The sequence below is a fragment of the Chiloscyllium plagiosum genome, unplaced genomic scaffold (genome assembly GCF_037043375.1).
Source record: "Chiloscyllium plagiosum isolate Xiang-an unplaced genomic scaffold, Cpla_swu_hap1 HiC_scaffold_19, whole genome shotgun sequence".
Taxonomy (NCBI): Eukaryota; Metazoa; Chordata; class Chondrichthyes; order Orectolobiformes; family Hemiscylliidae; genus Chiloscyllium; species Chiloscyllium plagiosum.
In genome coordinates, this window is record NW_028270157.1 from 77952084 (window position 1) to 77972767 (window position 20684).

A 20684-nucleotide genomic window follows, 5' to 3' on the forward strand; every position below is an offset into this window, starting at 1 on the left:
GGTAGGTGAACCTGCAGCGTGGGCTGGGACCTGGGACTTCGATGTTGTGGCTATTACGGAGACATGGGTAGAACAGGGACAGGATTGGCTGTTGCAGGTTCCAGGGTTTAAATGTTTTAGTAGGGTCAGAGGTGGGGGTAAAAGAGGGGGAGGTGTGGCATTGCTTGTCAAAGATAGTATTACAGCTGTGGAAAGGACGATGGATGAAGACTCGCCGTCTGAGGTAGTTTGGGCTGAGGTTAGGAATAGGAAAGGTGAGCTCACCCTGTTAGTAATTTTTTACAGGCCTCCTAATAGTCCTAGAAACGTAGAAGAAAGGATTGCGAGGATGATTCAAGAGAAGAGTGAAAGTAATAGGGTGGTTGTTATAGGGGACTTTAACTTTCCAGATATTGATTGGGAAAGCTATAACTCGAGTTCGTTAGATGGGTCAGTGTTTGTCCAATGTGTGCAGGAGGGTTTCCTGACACAATATGTAGATAGGCCAACAAGAGGTGAGGCCATACTGGATTTGGTTCTGGGTAACGAACCAGGCCAGGTGTTAGAATTGGAGGTAGGGGAGCACTTTGGGGACAGTGACCACAATTCGGTGACTTTTACTCTAGTGATGGAGAGGGATAAGTGTGCACTACAGGGCAAGAGTTATAGCTGGGGGCAGGGAAATTATGATGCGGTGAGGCACGACTTAGGATGCGTGGCTTGGAAAACTGGCTTCAAGGCTTGGGCGCAATTGATATGTGGAGCTTGTTCAAGGAGCAACTATTGAGTGTCCTTGATAAGTATGTACTTGTCAGGCAGGGAGGAAAGGGTTGTGTGAGGGAGCCGTGGTTTAATAAGGAATTGGAATCCCTTGTTAAAGGGAAGAGGGCGGCCTATGTAAAGATGAGGCGTGAAGGTTCAATTGGGGCGATTGAGAATTATAAGGTAGCCAGGAAGGACCTGAAGAGAGAGCTAAGAGCAGCAAGGAGGGGACATGAAAAGTCCTTAGTTGGTAGGATTAGGGAAAACCCAAAGGCTTTCTATAGGTATGTCAGGAATAAAAGAATGACTAGGGTAGGAATAGGTCCAGTCAAGGATCGTAGTGGGAAGTTGCGTGGAGGCTGAAGAGATTGGGGAGGCACTGAATGAATACTTTTCGTCAGTATACACTCAGGAACAGGACATTGTTGTCAATGTGAGTACTGAGTCACAATTAAGTAGAATGGACGGCTTTGAGGTATGTAGGGAAGAGGTGTTGGAAATTCTGGAAAGGGTGAAAATAGATAAGTCCCCTGGGCCTGATGGCATTTATCCTAGGATTCTCTGGGAAGCAAGGGAGGAGATTGCAGAGCCATTGGCCTTGATTTTTATGTCCTCGTTGTCTACAGGAATAGTGCCAGAAGATTGGAGGCTAGCAAATGTGGTTCCCTTGTTCAAGAAGGGGAGTAGGGATAACCCTAGTGACTATAGGCCGGTGAGCCTCACTTCTGTAGTGGGCAAAGTCTTAGAGAGAATTGTAAGGGATAGGATTTATGAACATCTGGATAGGAATAATGTGATCAAGGATAGTCAGCATGGTTTTGTGAAGGGCAGGTCGTGCCTCACAAACCTTATTGAATTATTTGAGAAGGTGACTAAGGAGGTGGACGAGGGTAAAGCGGTAGATGTGGTGTATATGGATTTTAGTAAGGCGTTTGATAAGGTTCCTCATGGTGGACTACTGCAAAAAATACGGAGGTGTGGCATTGAGGGTGAGTTGGAGGTTTGGATTAGGAGTTGGCTGGCTGGAAGAAGACAGAGGGTAGTAGTTGATGGCAAAGGTTCATCTTGGAGTGCCGTCACTAGCGGTGTTCTGCAAGGATCTGTTTTGGGACCATTGCTGTTTGTCATTTTTATAAATGACCTGGAGGAGGGGTTAGAAGGTTGGGTGAGCAAGTTTGTAGATGATACGAAAGTCAGTGGAGTTGTTGACAGTGAGGAAGGATGTGTCAGGTTACAGCAGGATATAGATAAGTTGCAGAGCTGGGCAGAAAGGTGGCAAATGGAGTTCAATGTAGGTAAATGTGAGGTGATTCACTTTGGTAAGAGTAACAAAAAGATGGGGTACTGGGCTAATGGTCGGATACTTGGTAGTGTGGATGAACAGAGGGATCTTGGTGTCCATGTACACAGATCTCTGAAAGTTGCCACCCAGGTAAATAGTGCGGTGAAGAAGGCATATGGCGTACTGGCTTTTATTGGTAGAGGAATTGAGTTCCGGAGTCCTGAGGTCATGTTGCAGTTGTATAAGACTCTGGTGCGGCCACATCTGGAGTATTGTGTGCAGTTTTGGTCGCCATACTATAGGAAAGATGTGGAGGCACTGGAACGGGTGCAGAGGAGGTTTACCAGGATGTTGCCTGGTATGGTAGGAAGATCGTATGAGGAAAGGCTGAGGCACTTGGGGTTGTTTTCATTGGAGAAAAGAAGGTTTAGGGGTGACTTGATAGAGGTGTACAAGATGATTAGGGGTTTAGATAGGGTTGACCATGAGAACCTTTTTCCACGTATGGAGTCAGCTATTACGAGGGGGCATAGCTTTAAATTAAGGGGTGGTAGGTATAGGACAGATGTTAGGGGTAGATTCTTTACTCAGCAAGTCGTGAGTTCATGGAATGCCCTGCCAGTAGCAGTGGTGGACTCTCCCTCTTTATGGGCATTTAAACGGGCATTGGATAGGCAAATGGAGGATAGTGGGCTGGTGTAGGTTAGGTGGGCTTGGATCGGCGCAACATTGAGGGCCAAAAGGTTCTCATGGTCAACCCTATCTAAACCCCTAATCATCTTGTACACCTCTATCAAGTCACCCCTAAACCTTCTTTTCTCCAATGAAAACAGCCCCAAGTGCCTGCTGTAACCTGTACTGCGCTGTATTTTTCTATGTTCTATGAATCGGTAATTGAATCAGACTGCTCTACACCAACATTGTCAGTGCAGTCTCAATCAATGGGTGGGAATCAGATAGCTTCCCAGTCAGATCTGGAGTCAGGCAGGGCTGCCCTCTCTCTCCTGCCTTGTTTATGTGCTGCATAGAGCCATTTGTCGAGCCCATCAGGAAGGATGCGTGTCTGAGAGGGGTGACTATTCCTGGCAGTGGGGGCCTGCAGGTTAAGGCCTCCCTGTACATGGAAGACGTTGCCATTTTCTGCTCGGATCAGCTGTCCGTGCACAGACTCATGTGCATATGTGACCAGTTCGAACGGGCCTCGGGGGCCAAGGTAAACCGAGGCAAGAGCGAGGCCATGCTCTTCGGGAACTGGGCCGACCAATCCTCGATCCCCTTCACCGTCAGGACTGACCACCTGAAGGTGCTGGGTATTTGGTTCGAGGGTGGAGGGGGGCGAGCTGGGGCGTGCGCCAAGACCTGGGAGGAGCGGATCGGGAAGGTGAGACAGAAACTGGGCAGATGGGAGCAACGGTCGCTCTCCATCGCGGGTAAGAACCTGGTCATTAGGTGTGAGGTACTCTCAGTATTGTTATACGTGGCACAGGTCTGGCCTATCCCCAGAACCTGTGCTGCCGCAGTCACCCGGGCCATCTTCCACTTCATGTGGAGATCAAAGATGGACCGGGTCCGAAGAGACACAATGTACAAAGACCGGTGCAATGGGGGAAAAAACACGCCCAATGCCACCCTCACCCTGATGGCCACCTTTGTGTGTGGCTGCATCAAGCTGTGAGTGGATCCCCGGTACGCAAACACCAAGTGTCACTACGTACTGAAGTTCTACCTGTCCCCAGTGTTGCGAAGGATGGGCCTGGCCTCGCTGCCGCGGAACGCTCCGAGTAGGTGGACCGTTCGGTATCACCTGTCCTTCGTGGAGAGGTTTATGAAGAAAAACACCTTTGACCACAAGTCCATCAGGAAGTGGTCAGCACGTAGTGTCCTTGAGACCCTTCGGGAAAAGGAGAGGGCGGATCCTGTCAAGCGGTTTCCTGACCAGACTGTCAAAGCCATTTGGCAGAATGCCTCATCGCCAGAACTTTCCAACAAGCACCAAGACGTGGCTTGGCTGGTGGTGAGAAGGGCTCTGCCTGTGAGATCCTTTATGCACACCCGGACTCTCAGCCGCACCGCACGCTGCCCTCGAAGCGGCTGCGGGGGGGACGAGACTGTCACACACTTCCTTCTGGAATGTGCCAATGCAGAAGAAGTCTGGAGAGGAATGCAGTGATGTTTGTCGAGGTTCGTCCCAAGCAGTGCCGTGACGCGGGACTCCGTGCTCTACGGTCTGTTCCCCGGGACGCACACCGAGACGAACATCAACTGCACCTGGAGGATCATCAACTCGGTGAAGGACGCTCTCTGGGTGGTCCGAAACCTGTTGATCCTCCAGCTGAAGGAGTTGACCCCGACCGAGTGTTGCAGACTGGCACATTCCAAGGTCCAGGACTGTGTTGACGGACGCGCTGAAGCTTGGGGCAGCTGCTGCCAAGGCGCAGTGGGGAAAGACCACTGTGTAACATCTGCCTGCCGAAAGAAGAACAGGGGGCCACGTAGTCATTTGGGCTCTGCTGGCGCCTCAGCTAAAAATGTAATCGTACCGACCTGTAAATAGGAATGGTTACTCTGTTTTCGGTATGCAAACAAATGGAATGTTTACATATGTATGGCATGTCCAGTTGTCCAGATCAAAGTAGTTATGAATAAAGTATATTTTTGAAATAACAAAAAGGATGTGTACTGCCTGTGCACAAGAATGGCATGACCAATTGTATAGAGATCCAAATAATTTTATGAATAAAGCATATTTTTGAAATTCAAAGTAGGATGTGTACTGCCTGCAGGACCTCCCTGGGGCAGGCTACTTTGACGTCACCGACAGGAGTGTGAAGCAATGTGAGCAGCTCCGCAAGGTCTTCAAAGAAAAAGGAAGGGGAGCCTCTGTTCTCCACCTTGTCGGCCGTCCTGTTGCGTGTGCTTCCTGCACAGTGGAGTCGAGTTATTACGATTCATATGTACAACCTCTATGTTCCAGCAGCTGATGTCCTGACCTTCCTGGGAAGGTACGTGCAGGTCGAGGGAGAAAGCACCGATGTGGTTGACCCTTTCGGGATCTGGACTAGCAAATGGCAGGTCAGGGTAACCCTGAGGGTCGACGCCATCTTCCACCCACCCTCCAGCTTTGCTATCGGAGGGAGCAGAGGGTACCTGACGTACGCAGGGCAGCCGAAAGTGTGCCGAACCTGCGGGAGGTCAGGCCACATTTCGGCGGACTATAAGGTTACTATCTGTCGGAACTGCAAGCAGGAGGGTCACCCAACCAAGCAAAGAAGCCAAGAAGTACAATCTGTGCGGAGAGGCGGGCCACGTGTACAAGGCCTGCCCAAGACGAGGAGCCGCTGCCTATGTGCAGGTGGCCTGAGGTGGACCGCAAAAGACCAGCAAGGCAGCACAAACCAGCAAGGAAACAGTGTCTGGGGGCACGCAAAAGGAAGGACAGGCTGGAGCAGAGCAGAGGACAGCCACTGGAGGTACAGCTGCTGATCGAAGCTCCTACAGGACAGACGGACGCAATGGAGGAGGAGGAGGGAACGAAGGAGGCAGAGGAATGGATTCCTGTAAAAAACAGGAGGAAGAAAACCCACCAGGCCGCCAAAACCTCAGAAAGGGGGAAATGGCAGCTGCACGGGGAAGACACAGACAGCTCTTCGGAGGGTGAGGACAGGCACAAGGGGGGTCGTCACCAAGAGAAGAGACAGAGCGCTGCGGGGAGAAAGGAGGGCAGTACCTGCCAAACAAGAAAGGACAAACCTCCTGAGGCAACTGGTAAAGACCACCCCCCCACAAAGTGAAAGCCAGGAGGTACCCAGGTTACTGGGAGCAGCCACCCTCTGACAGCCCCGCTGTCAGATATAGAACTGGACTGTGCGAACCCTGGTCCCGGCCCGATGACACCGGAGTGGGAAAATGGCCCCAGTGAGGAGCTGGGCAGCTACCTCAGACCCGCGAGGGTCTAGCAGTTCATGTTCACCATGGGGGATGCAGACAGCTACCGCAGAGGGACAGGACCAGCGGCAAATGGACATGGGTAACCTCAAAACTGTTAAAAATGGGGATAAAAATCCCAAGTATTAAACGTGCTTGGCATTAAATCTGCTACGTGATGTGTTTCTACGATGGCCTTCCTCGCCAACATTAAGGTGCAGGCTCGAAGGGCTGAATGGCCTACTCCTGCACCTACTGTCTATTGAAGCCGATGTCCTGTTTCTGCAGCAGTGGGGGTTACCGCACCACAGCAGCTACAGGAGATGGTCGAGCTTGTGGGCCCATGGGCCGTCAGTTTGGTCGGGGGCAATGATAACTGCTCCTCAGGCCTGGGTATCCTGTTGTGAGGAGGAAACTTCACCATCTGAGGTTAAGGAGATGGGCAAGCACCTCCTCGTCACTGATGTCATGTACAGAAACGCTCTAGAGACTAATTAATGTGTACGCCCCAGCGGGTAAGAATGAACGGTTGGCCGTCCTGCAGCAGCTCCCACTGTTGCTGGCTACGTCCAGGCTGGTCATTCTGGCCAGGGACTTCAACTATATCATTGATGCAGATGGACGATCCAGCAGTGGTGGGGTGGCGGGGGGAAAAACAGTAAACTGGACGCCATGTCCACAGCCCTGATGGACACGGTAAAAGATGCCAAGCTGCACAATGTCTTCAGCGCCCCTGCAGACGGAGCGCAGCGTAGATACACTGGTCATGGGCAGACGGGTCTATCCGCTCAAGGATAGATTACCTGTTTGTGTCCTGAACGCTCTCGGTCAGATCCACCGACGTCAAGCCAGTGTTCTTCTCTGACCACTACCTCCTGCTGGCCGACTGTCACCTACAGGACGAGCAGCGGGCTGGTAAGGGAACGTGGAAGCTGAACACAAAGCTGTTGTCCCCAGGGAACATTGAGGAGCTCAAGAGGGACTACGCAGGTTGGAGAACCGTGAAGCCCCTCCTTTGAGTCTCCAGCAGACTGGTGGGAAACAGTAAAAGGGAACATCAAGAGGTTCTTCATCCTCAAAAGGTGTTCAGGAAGCAAGAGAGAGGCGGGGAAAACTGTCCCAGCTCCAGGCAAGTATGCAGAACCTGCTGCAGACGATGAGGGTCGATGTCACGGAGGACCTCCAGGAGGTGAAGGGTCAACAAGCCTCGCTCTTTGCCTCGGAGGCCTCCAAGATAATCTTCCGGTCCAGGGTCCGCTCCGTGGAGCAAGACGAAACGTGCTCATGTTTCTTCATCCAGAAGGTGCACAAAGAGAGCTCCGTGCTCAGCAGCCTGAAGGAAGAAGATGGCTCGGTAACGTCATCTCAGGCTGATGTCATGAGGATCAGCAAATCCTTCTATGCCAGTCTGTATGACTCGAAGCCAACCGCCAGCGCGGCCTCCCAGTCATTCCTGTCCTCCATCATGGAGGTCTTAGACGACAGTGGCTGGTCTAGCCTGTCCCGTGTTCTATCTCTGGATGAGCTGACCAAGGCCCTCGAGTCCTTCGAAAAGAATAAAACTCTCGGAAGCGACGGCTTACTGGTCGAGCTCTATTCCGCTCTGTGGGACTTGATTGGCCAGGACCTGCTGGAGGTGTATGTCAGTATGCTTCTGGCAGGTACCATGAGTGAATCCATGAGGAAAGGCATCATCACCCTCATCTACAAGCGGAAGGCGGGAGAGGGAGGAACTCAGAAATTGGAGACCAATCTCACTATTGACTGGGGATTACAAAATTCTGTCAAAGGTTATCGCCAACCGGGTCAGGTCTGCTCTGGGGTCAGTGATTCACCCTGACCAAACCTGTGCTGTACCGGGCAGGAAAATTGCTGGGAGTCTCGCACTCCTCAGGGATACGATCGCCTACGTGCAGGACAGGGGGGTGGACACCTGCCTGATCAGCCTGGACAAGGAGAAAGCTTTTGACAGGATATCACACACGTATATGAGAGACGTTGTCTCCAAAATGGGCTTCGGGGAGGGAATCGCTAATTGGATCAGACTGCTCTACACCAACATTGTCAGTGCAGTCTCAATCAATGGGTGGGAATCAGGTAGCTTCCCAGTCAGACCTGGAGTCAGGCAGGGCTGCCCTCTCTCTCCTGCCTTGTTTGTGTGCTGCATAGAGCCATTTGCCGACTCCATCAGGAAGGATGCGAGCCTGAGAGGGGTGACTATTCCTGGCAGCAGGGGCCTGCAGGTTAAGGCCTCCCTGTACATGGATGACATCGCCGTTTTCTGCTCGGATCCTCTGTCCGTGCACAGACTCATGTGCATCTGTGACCAGTTTGAATGGGCCTCGGGGGCAAAGGTCAACCGAGGCAAGAGCGAGGCCATGCTCTTCAGGAACTGGGCCTACCAATCCTCTATCCCAGGGGTGGGGAACCTGCAGCCTTCTAGGCCAGGTTTGGTATGTTTTGGCACGGCCGTTTGGGCGCCAAACCTATTTGGCGCCAGCACATTTGGCGACAGATGTTTTGGCACTAAGAATACTTCTTTATTTGTAAATCTGTCTGTATGGACAGCTTTAGTGTAACAAAATTACAATATATCTGTTATATAACCATCTGTTATGTTTAATAACCACGCATGTTTATCGAATGGTGTAGGTAAGTTTAATTTCAACATAAATATACTATTTGTGCATGTAAACATATAATTGCATGCATTTTTTTGTACTAAGTATTTTTGTATATAGTGGTTGAGCATGCAGCGTTGAAAAGACCAATAGGTACGTTGCTGTTTGCACTTCCTTTGTATAAATTGAGCTAGTACATATGGAAACAGGAAAACTAGCTCTCTCCTCGTTTAGCCGTTTGCTCAGGCAACAGTTAGTCCTCAGCCTCAGTTGAGTTAACCGCGGCTGCGCTGCCACAAGTGTTTCGTTCTTTTGCCATCTTTTTATATTTTTTTAATAGTTTTATCCATATGGCTGACTGAGGAGGTATTAACAAAATGGATTCCTCTACGTCTTTGACAAAAGAAGCAAAGTTGACAGCAACTTGAAATTTTGGCATTGTGAGAAGAGAAAAAAAATTAAAATAAAATAAAAAAAAGAATCGGTGCAAAGCACGGGTCCATACTAAAGCTGGAGGGGTGGTGAGGGAGCTGAACAACCATTCACATGAAGCTTCTGCTGCACAATTAGAGGTTATACTTGTGAAAACTAAAATAAAGAGAGCAGAGGAGACTCGAGTCACCGACTGTAGTTGTTAATGCATGTTTGACAGACATATCCCAAGCTAGTCTAGCCGTCCTCGTCATTCCTAATATGTCTGCTTTGAGGAAAATAATATGCAGAAAGCGTAATTCAGTCATGAACACACCCACCAATCCAACTAATTTGCAACAATTTGTGCCAGAATGCTACAGAATATATATCCCTCAACCAGGCGTGGAAGAAAATTTTTTACTGTGATAACAGAGCAGGTCCCGACTGGATATTAATCTTTGGAAGACAGAGCTGGCTCCAACACTTAGTGACATCTGATATGTGGTTTGCTGATGGCATATTCAGTATTGCTCCCAGCCTCTTTTCTCAGATTTATGTAATTCTAGCAAAATAACACTGAGGTATTCACCTTTTAGTGTATGCTCTTTTGCCCAACAAGCAACGCACCACATATGTGAGAATGTTAGTTATTGAAAGAAATGGAACCCAATTTGAAACCCACTTCAATCGTCTGCAATTTTGAACAAGCTGCGCACAGTGCTATGAAGGACATATTCCCTGAAGACCAAATAAAAAGGATGCTTTTTTTCATTTAGCTCAAAATATGCAAAAACATTTAGCTAGATTGGGGTTCACTGGTTTGTATAACACTGACCCTGATTTTGGGTTAAAAGCTAGAATGATTATTGTGCTTGCCTTTGTACCTTTGAACAAGTTCAATGAATATCTGGATGCTCTAGTGACCGAACTGCCGCAAGAACTTCAAGATTTACTGAACTGGTTTGAAGATACATATGTTGATTGTCAGACCAGACGAGGAAATGGAACACAAACTCCTCTATTTCTCCATGAGATTTAGAACTTTCAGAGAATATTAACCGGGAAAGACTGCACAAACAATCATGCGGAGGCAGCCCACCGTTGATGACAATACGAACTTAGCATGCAACCTCCCACCATATGGAAAATTAATAGATGGCCAGTGTAAAGTACAGAAAGGTAGAGATGCATATTATGAAGGGTTACTAGCTGGGCATGAACCACCATAGAAATTAAAACAGTATAGAGAGGCAGATAGAAGGATACATGAAATTGTTCTTAGATTTGAAAACATGGATGTTATCAAGTACTTGAATAGCCTTGCTCATAATTACTAAATGAACCAAATAAAAGCTACGTTACAGTTTTTAGTGATTAACAGATTTAATGTTTTTATATTTCAATAGTTAGTTTTAAAAATCTTTAAAGTTCTACCTTTGAATGATGATGAATCAACCAACAATTTTTTTCCTAGCGCCAAAACGTGCGTTGCCAAATGGGCTTGCGCCAAATCAGCGGGCGCCCAAACAGCCGTGTCAAAACGGCTGCACCCAATCGCCCCATTCCGTCTAGGTCATTGTGTGTGGCCTTTTCAATGAATCCAAATTTTGCAGAACAAATTATTTTTTATTAGCTTTTTTGTCCTTTAATTTTATTTTGATCTTAAAGTGAATGTTTTTAAAATACCAGAGAGTAAAAGAAAATTCAATGAAATAATCCTCACAGACTAAAAAATTGGGAAGCTATAAGGGCTATTTCGGCACCTGCTATGCTCATGATGTAGTTATAATGCGACTCTAGAATGTACGTTATCTCCCCCGCCTGACTGGCGCCACTATCACCCAAGGCTGGTTGGAGAGAGTCTGTGGATATCCAGTACGCCAGTGTTTATCAACTTATGACAACAGTGCACGTGACTTTCCATTTGAAGTGAAATTTGAGAATAGTTACACACAGTCTAACAGTATCAACATTTGTGTTTTTTTATTTTGTCACTTAACAGCCCATCATGTCAAAGATGACCAAGAGAACGCTGAAGGAAGAAAACAGGTTTTAATGAGGATTGGGAATTGCAATATTATTTTGTGTCTGCTAAAGATAGGATGATACTGCAATATCAACATTGAAGAAATATAATGCTTATCAGCATTATGCCACACATAAGGACCACAAGTATTTAAATTACAGGGAGAGGTGTGGAAGGTGGCATTGCAGAAATTAAAAGATGAAAAGCAAAAGCAAAGACAGTTATTTCAAGCAGTATTAAGACCCGGAAAAAATGCCACTGAAGCAACATATAAAATAGCTTATATACTCAGAAAAAGAGGGAAGCCTTTCAGCGATGTGGAAATCGTAAAAGAATGTATTGTCGAAGTTGTGGGGCGCTTAGACCACGATAATGTTCCAAAGTACAAACAACTGCTTCTTTCAAGGAGAACCATGACTGATCGGCAGCATGAATTAGCCCTCAACGTAACAGAACTCCTCCAACAAATACTCCAAAAGGAAAACACATATTATTCAATCGCTTTGGATGAATCAACTGATACTACTGACTCAGCGCAGGTTTTATACTTCATTCGGGCCATAACAGAAGATTTTATTTGCTACAATGAGTTACTGGCTTTGGGCACTCTTACAGGTAGAACACGAGGAATAGATATCTTTACAAACTTTCAAGATAAATGTCATTAATTTAAACTGAATTTGGTTAATTTAGTGAGTGTATGTACAGACGGTGCACCTTCCATGACAGAAAAACATAAAAAGGGCTTATTGCAGATAAAAAGTATTATCAGATCCAGATGCTCTCATTTCTTTTCATTGTATCTTACATCAGCAAAATCTCTGTGCTAAATCTACTATCTTAAGTGACACTTTGCAACAAGTTATAAGGAGAAAGTGAGGTCTGCAGATGCTGGAGATCAGAGCTGGAAATGTGTTGCTGGAAAAGCGCAGCAGGTCAGGCAGCATCCAGGGAACAGGAGAATCGACGTTTCGGGCATAAGCCCGAAGAAGGGCTTATGCCCGAAACGTCGATTCTCCTGTTCCCTGGATGCTGCCTGACCTGCTGCGCTTTTCCAGCAACACATTTCCAACAAGTTATAAGTATTAGATTACTTAGTGTGGAAACAGGCCCTTCGGCCCAACAAGTCCACACTGACCCGCCAAAGCGCGACCCACCCTGACCCATTCCCCTACATTTACCCCTTCACCTAATATTACGGGCAATTTAGCACAGCCAATTCACCTAACCTGCACATCTTTGGACTGTGGGAGGAAACCAGAGCACCCGGTGGAAACTCACGCAGACACAGGGAGAAGGTGCAAACTCCACACAGTCAGTCGCCTCAGGCAGGAATTGAACCCAGGTCTCTGCCGCTGTGAGGCAGCAGTGCTAACCACTGTACCACCGATCAAGGACAGTAGTGGGAGACTGTGTATGGAGTCAGGACTGTTCGGGGACAGGCCCATTCCTGAAGAAGGGCCTGTGCCCGGAACGTCGAATCTCCTGTTCCCTGGATGCTGCCTGACCTGCTGTGCTGTTCCAGCAATAAAGTTTCAACTTTGACCTCCAGCATCTGCAGACCTCACTTTCTCCCTGTGTATGGAGTCAGAAGAGATAGGAGAGGTCTTGAATGAGTACTTTTCTTCAGTATTTACAAATGAGAGGGACCGTATTGTTGAAGTGGAGAGTATGAAACGGACTGGTAAGCTAGAGGAGATACTTGTTAGGAAGGAAGATGTGTTGGACATTTTGAAAAACTTGAGGATAGACAAGTCCCCCAGGCCTGACGGGATATATCCTAGGATTATGTGGGAAGCAAGAGAGGAAATTGCAGAGCCGTTGGCAATGATCTTTTAGTCTTCACTGTCAATGGGGGTGGTGCCAGGGGACTGGAGAGTGGCAAATGTTGTGCCCCTGTTCATAAAAGGGAATAGGGATAACCCCGGGAATTACAGGCCAGTTAGTCTTACTTCGGTCGTAGGCAAAGTAATGGAAAGGGTACTGAGGGATAGGATTTATGAGTATCTGAAAAGACACTGCTTGATTAGGGACAGCCAGCATGGATTTGTGAGGGGTAGGTCTTGCCTTACAATTCTTTGAGGAGGTGACCAAGCATGTGGATAAGGGTAGAGCAGTGGATGTAGTATACATGGATTTTAGTAAGGCTTTTGATAAGGTTTCCCATGGTAGGCTTATGCGGAAAGTCAGGAGGCGTGGGATAGTGGTAAGTTTGGCCAGTTGGATAGAGAACTGGCTAACCGGTCGAAGTTAGAGAGTGGTGGTCGATGGTAAATATTCAGCCTGGAGCCCAGTTACAAGTGGAGATCCGCAGGGATCAGTTCTGGGTCCTCTGCTGTTTGTAATTTTTATTAATGACTTGGAAGAGGGAGTCGAAGGGTGGGTCAGTAAATTTGCAGACGATACGAAGATTGGTGGAGTTGTGGATAGTGAGGAGGGCTGTTGTCGGCTGCAAAGGGACTTCGATATGATGCAGAGCTGGGCTGAGGAGTGGCAGATGGAGTTCAACCCTGTCAAGTGTTAGGTTGTCCATTTTGGAAGGACAAATAAGAATGTGGAATACAGGGTTAAAGGTAGGGTTCTTAGTAAGGTGGGGGGCAGAGGGATCTTGGGGTCTATGTTCATAGATCTTTGAAAGTTGCCACTCAGGTGGATAGAGCTTGTAAGAAGGCCTATGGTGTATTAACGTTCATTAGCAGAGGGATTGAATTCAAGAGCCGTGAGGTGATATTGCAACTGTACAGGACTTTGGTAAGGCCACATTTGGAGTACTGTGTGCAGTTTTGGTCGCCTCACTTTAGGAAAGATGTGGAAGCTTTGGAGAGGGTGCAGAGGAGATTTACCAGGATGTTGCCTGGAATGGAGAATAGGTCATACGAAGATAGGTTGAGAGTGCTAGGCCTTTTCTCATTGGAACGGCGAAGGATGAGGGGTGACTTGATAGAGGTTTATAAGATGATCAGAGGAATAGATAGAGGAGACAGTCAGAGGCTTTTTCCCCGGGTACAACAGAGTGTTACAAGGGGACATAAATTTAAGGTGAAGGGTGGAAGGTTTGGGGGGGGGGATTTCAGGGGTAGGTTCTTTACCCAGAGAGTGGTGGGGGCATGGAATGCGCTGCCTGTGGGAGTGGCAGAGTCAGAATCATTGGTGACCTTTAAGCGGCAATTGGATAGGTACATGGATAGGTGCTTAAGCTAGGACAAATGTTCGGCACAACATCGTGGGCCGAAGGGCCTGTTCTGTGCTGTATTGTTCTATGTTCTATGTTCACTGTGCCACCCAATATTGTTACCTGTATTCGTGAAATGCAACATGGCATCGTCAGTTTCGTAACATGCTAAAGTTGGGTGACGAGGTATTCAGTGCGGATCTACCGTATCATTCTAAAGTACATTGGCTATCGAAGGGACAGGTGTTAGCACAAATTTTATCTTTGCAAGAACAGATAATTAAATTTTATGAAGAACAGAGTCAGCAATGCGAATTAATGAAAGAAGATTTCTATAGAAATGCTGCATTTCTGTGTGATGTCATGCCAAAGCAAAATGATTTGAATATTTCTTTGCAAGGTAAAACTAGGTCTATATACAAAATGTGGCAAAAAAAACCAAGCATTTCTAAAAAAGCTATCTTTTTTTCAAAACTCTTCTTCTTAAGGAAATTTCGGCTGAACATTTTCCCCAGTTAGCAAAAGGTCATTGATGAACAGGAGGTTTCTTGCGAATCATTTGAAGAATACGCAGCTGTTATAGATTTATTAATTGGACAATACAATGAAAGGTTCTCCGACTTTGAGAATCATGACATCACACTCAAATTAGCATTTCAACCTGACCTGGTTGATGTCTCCAAGGCTCCTAAAGACCTACAGATGGAATTGATTGAGCTCTCAGAAGATGACATTTTAAAGTCCTTTTAAAGTCCTTTAAAGACGCTAAGAAAGATCAGATTGAAATGTGGAAAAATGCAATAGAATACCCATGCCTTCGGCAACAACCACTTATTGCTGCAAATCTACATTCTCCTACTTAACCAAAGTCAAGATGCCCTTAAGGTCACAAATGACGGATACCCATCTCGAGGTCTGCAGACCTCCATGCTGCAACCAAATATTCAAATGCTTTCCTACAAAAAGCAGTTAGAACAAAGTCATTAAAAAAGGTTAGTTAACTTTAGAATTAACTTTGTCTTTTTTTAGTTAGTTCGTACATCGTAGTTAGACTTTTACAAAATAATGTGAATTTTGAAGAATATATATAATTGAAGTTTCTTGGATGCGGCCATATTAGATTACAACTAACATAATGCAGCCTTCCAACATGAAAAAGTTCCCCACCTCTGCTCCATCCCCTTCACCATCAAGACTGACCAGCTGAAGGTGGTGGGTATTTGGTTCTGAGGGGCTGGGGCACACGCCAAGTCTTGGGAGGAGTGAGTGTATCAGCAAAGTAAGGCAGAAACTAGGCAGATGAGAGCAACGGTCACGCTCCATCGCGGGTAAAAACCTGGTCATCAGTACTCTCAGTATTGTTATACGTGGCACAGATCTGGCCTATTCCCAGAACCTGTGCCACCGCAGTCACCCGGGCCATCTTCCACTTCATGCGGAGATCAAAGATGGACCGGGTCCGAAGGGGCATCATGTATAAAGATCTGGGCAACAGGGGAAAAAGCACGCCCAATGCCACCTTCACCCTGATGGCCACCTTTGTGTGGCTGCATCAAGCTGTGTGTGGATCCCCAGTACGCAAACACCAAGTGTCACTACGTACGGAGGCTCTACCTGTCCCCGGTGTTGGGAAGGATGGGCCTGGCCTCGCTGCCGCAGAACGCTCCAAGTAGTTGGACCGTTCTGTATCACCGGTGATTAGATTGTTTCTGAAAACAGTGTGAGATTAGATTATTCCTTTAACTGCAGTATTTACAGAGTAGGATTAGAATGTCACATCCTGCCTGCAAGACAGAAAACCACCCCCCAGGACATCAAATTTCAGCAGAACAAATTAACCCTTACCATCTCATTCCCTCCTTTTATCATTCCACGATAACCAACTAAATGGAGCTGAAGAAGGCACTACCAACTTATTCATAAGAATCTGGCAGCCTGCATTTAAGCAACTTATTGACACACTACATACGATTATAACAAGAATTACTAGTCCATGCAGTAGATAGGATCCCCAGGATCCTCCCAGTCACCACCCTAGCCAGCCATCACCATTCTTGGGACCTTGTCTGAAAATTATCCAACTGGTTCTTAATAGATTGGATGGCGTGGGTAATGTTGTATGATTCATCTGTGTCATGGGTGATGCATTTGTCTCCTACTATTGTACACACTCCCCCTTGTTGGGTCAATTGATAGTCTACTGCACATCTAGTCTGTTGTACATAGATCCTTAACGCCACCAATTCCTGATTAACTGCCTCTAGTCCCCTCACTATACTGTTTCCCAGGATGGTTAACCCACAAGTGAAGAAATTCTGGTTCTTTGTTGCTATTGTTCCCGCTGACCCTCAGAGGGACAATGCCCCCTGGTAGCCATCGCCAAGGGAAGATCCTAGAGTTACTGGGTCCTTCCAATCCACACAAAACTCCTAACAGCTCGTAAAACTATGGGGCATGGGGCAGTGAGTGGTTCTACTGCCCCTACAGCGAACAGGACCAGGAGAGTCAGGGTGGCCAGAGTAAAAAGGTACGGTTGAGAAGGAACAGACACCCTCTTTAGGCCCGGTAGCATTTTATTGCTCAGTTATCGGCAGTCACAAACTGTTTATATCTCCAGTTTCTCTCCTGGCTGGAGTTTCCTCCTGATCCGATCAGTTGGTAATCATACGAAGGATATGAACAAATGGCTGAACTGACATGGGCTCTGTTACAGTTCACACAAATAAATGGTCTTCCTGCAGTAACATTTAAGCACCTTTCCTTGTCACAGGTGCAGGTGACTATTCCATGGCTCACCTGACAATGCCTGCGGCACATCGCCTCGTGCCCAAAAACATTCATGGGAACCAAAATGTAGGTACAGTCCCATTCCAGTCCTGAGATGCAAAGTGGATAGCTCATGGGATCATAACAAACCGTTCCATTTCTTCCCGGGGTCCCTATGCAGCTAGGGGTCTGAGTCTGAGTCTATCGCTCTATGCACCATCCTGATGGCATCCTTCTAAAACTTCCTGCTTTGACCTACTGCACATCTAGTCTGTTGTGGGGGGGGGGGGGGGGGGATGTGGGGGGCATCTGAATTATCTGTAGTGTATAGGTTGAGGGGGGGTCCACCCAGGGATGGCTACAAATAACACCTACACTGACATGAGAACCTTTTTCCACGTATGGAGTCAGCTATTACGAGGGAGCATAGCTTTAAATTAAGGGGTGGTAGGTATAGGACAGATGTTAGGGGTAGATTCTTTACTCAGCGAGTTGTGAGTTCATGGAATGCCCTGCTAGTAGCAGTGGTGGACTCTCCCTCTTTATGGGCATTTAAAAGGCATGTTTTACCTGTAAATGGAGAATATTTAGTGACGATGTTAGCTACTCAAAGTATCTTTGCATTTCCTCTCCCATAATAAAATCTACATGAGTGGGTGGGTCTGTGTCAGCATCCCAAGGGATCCTACTGGATCGGCCATAAATTATTTCTGCTGCCGACAGTCCAGTGGTCGGGTGTGGGGTGATCCTCATGATGCAGGGTCAAAGGCAAGACCTTCAACCAGTTGGGGGTCTGTTTCAGACATAATTTATTTTGGTTTCAAGAGTCCATTTGCCCTTTCCACTATTCCTGCCACCTGTGGGTGGTAAACACAATGGAATTGCTGCTGGATACGCAGCACCTCAAATAGCTCATTGTGGATTTTCCCGACAAAATGGGGGCCATTGTCTGAACTAAACTGCAGAAGAACTCCAACTCCTTATGATCTTGGTCAAGAGTAATGTTGCTATCGTTGAGGCTTTATTATTGGTGGTTGTAAAGGCTTCAATCCATCTACTAAATACATCAACAAGACAATACTTATAGTAACGTACACACTGCAATTCAATGAAATCAAGCTGAATACACACATGGGCCATCAAGCAAGATGTTCTCCCTGTCACGCACCGCACCCTTAACAGGCATTATTTTGTTGACATTTTAGACATGATTTGACACACTTTTGGGTTGCTTTGGCCAGTCAGGGGTGCGAACAGGTACGTGACACATTCCCTCCTTCCCAAGGTGGGTATCAGTATGAAGACAGTCCATAAGCATTGGGAATAAAACATCAGATATAGATACTTGGCCAGCTGAGATGATCCAGAGGCCTTTTGACGATGAGTGCAAACACCCATGCATCTTCCTTATTTGTTTTTCTAGGTCAGGGCATCCCCCTGTAAACACTGCAGTGTTTGAGGTAGGTGGTTGATTTAGCACCTGCCAGTTCCCAGAGGACACCATAGAACTTTTAGCTCCATCAGCTCTGGCACTGCCAATGTCCATATTGTTCATTACATGGGCAGCACATTTGATTATGGCCAATTGCTTGAGGAGGAGGATGGCTTTAAGGAGATTTTGGACATAGTGAGTTCTGAATAGATGTCCCTGAGGAGGTTAGAAATCCACATTTGACCATAGCTGGCCAAAGTTATGGGCCAGGCCAAAAGCAAACTGCGGGTGTGTACAGATTTTCCTGTAGCCAGGATACAAGCCAGTGTTAGAGCAAAGAGTTCTGCTTTGAGCAGATACTGGGGGATTGAAGGAGGCAGATTCCAAGGTGGCGAAGGGTCATGATTGTGTACCCTAAATGGGATACTCCTAAGAGCGATAGAGGAACTACCATCCACAAAGTGGGTAAAATCCGGTGCGGGTAATGGAGCATCTACAAGGTTTGGTCAAGGGCAAATTAAGTGGTTGCTCAAAAAGCAATCATTGGGTGTTCTGGGATCTCCTCTGGAGGGATACTCAGAAAGGTCACTGAGTTCACAGCTGAGCAGTAGAAGGTCAGAAGGGGGTCATTGAGAAGAGCTAACTCATAACAACTCAGACAAGCCTGATAAGGTGTTGGGTCTGATGGGAGGTCAGAAGGACTACAATAGCATGTGATGAATAGACAGGGTTTTTGGAGAGTAATATTGGAAGCAGCTGTTACAAGGGAGTAGATAGCCGGGAGGAGAATTTGTGAGCAGGGTGGGAGGCCCATAGCGATAGAGTGAAGGAGAGTTGAGTAATAGGCCACTGTCTATGCCTGTGGGTTTGGGGTTAAAACAGCAGTTACACAGTCCTCTAGAATAGTGGTATACAGCTGGAAGGGCCTGTCATACAATTATCTTCAGAGTGTTGGGGCCGTTCTTAATTCAGTGAAAGCTGACTTTTGTTCTTCATTTAAGGTGAAGGTGTTTGAGCCAAAGTGGTTAACTATTTGGAGTGTAACATTACATTAGGGAGCCACTGTCAGCAGTAGTTAACTAGGCCTAAGGCAGCACACATTTGCTTGGCGCTTGTGGGCAGGGGGGGTCACGAAAATGGGTGCAAAATGCTCCAGGGTCAATCGTCTATCAGAAACACTCAGCAAGGTTCCCAGGAATGTGACAGTGCTGGGTGCGCTGAATCTTGCTGGCTGGTATGATATATCCTGAAGGGCTCATGCCCGAAACGTCGATTCTCCTGCTCCTTGGATGCTGCCTGACCTGCTGCACTTTTCCAGTAATACATTTTCAGCTCTGATCTCCAGCATCTGCAGCTCTCACTTTCTTCTGGTATGAGATATCCCCAACAATGGAGGGCGTTCAGGAGATGGTTGGTATCTGATGTGAGCAGATTCCAAAGGGCTAGCTAGGAGCAAGTCATCAACATATTGGACAATGGTGACGCTGCCCGAGAGCTGAAGCTCCGAAAGCTGCCAGTGCAATACCTGGGAGAATAAAAGTGGGCGAATGGACAAATCCCCGAGGGAGGCATGTCCAAGTGTACTGCTGACCTTTGAAGGAGTAATGGAAAATTATCCATTTACTGTGAAATTTAAAAGAGAATGATTTGCCTAAATTCAATGCTGTACTGAGCTTTGTAAACGATGCTTTGATGAAGGTTTGCAGTTAGCTTATCTCTGTTTGAATTCTGTAAACATTCAACTCGACCTTGTGGTAGTCAAACTCAGCGAAAGCTGAACAACTGTTATGTCTAGGACCGGGGGATGAGAGGATAACAACTCGAGTTTCCACCAGTCTTTGCCCTCGAGAGTCTGATAAGGAACGCTATAAGGCAAGCATCTGTATAATGTTCAGTACTCCTTGCATTGAGGCATCTGGCTTAGTGTAATGAGTCAATCCTGCAGGATTTAAAATAAAGATCCTTTCTTTGCTCTTGCTAATAATTGAGTCAAGTCAATTTAATTTCCATGACAGAAGGTAAAGAGAAAGAGAGAGAGAGAGAGAGAGTAAAGGCTGGATGATTGTATTGATCAGTCTGAGACCATGTCCTAATCACCATCCTGAGCATCCTGGCTTTGGGACAGGTAGAAGGAGGGTGTTGCAGGGTGATTGGCAGGGGACTAGAACACCTTGGAGGGACGTATCTATTAAGGTTGATATCCCTTCTATTGCTTCTGGTCTTAGGGGGTTCTGGGGGTATTGGAGGCAGTTTTGCCCTGGTATAATCTGGATCTTTATAGGCTCTACGGGGAAGTATCCTAGTTC

General features: G+C 46.9%; 1 protein-coding gene across 2 annotated transcripts in view; it reads left to right on the forward strand.

Annotated features, from left to right (window-relative positions):
• LOC148146823 (microtubule-actin cross-linking factor 1, isoforms 6/7-like) overlaps window positions 1–11755 on the forward strand; it is a 179281-nt gene extending 167526 nt beyond the window's left edge. For both annotated transcript variants that reach the window (XM_087996923.1, XM_087996925.1), the window contains one exon: window positions 10985–11755. In XM_087996923.1, the coding sequence (XP_087853049.1) occupies window positions 10985–11038 (54 nt within the window). In that variant the 3' untranslated portion in view covers window positions 11039–11755. The remainder of the gene's footprint in view (window positions 1–10984) is intronic.
• Window positions 11756–20684: the final 8929 nt, after the last annotated feature.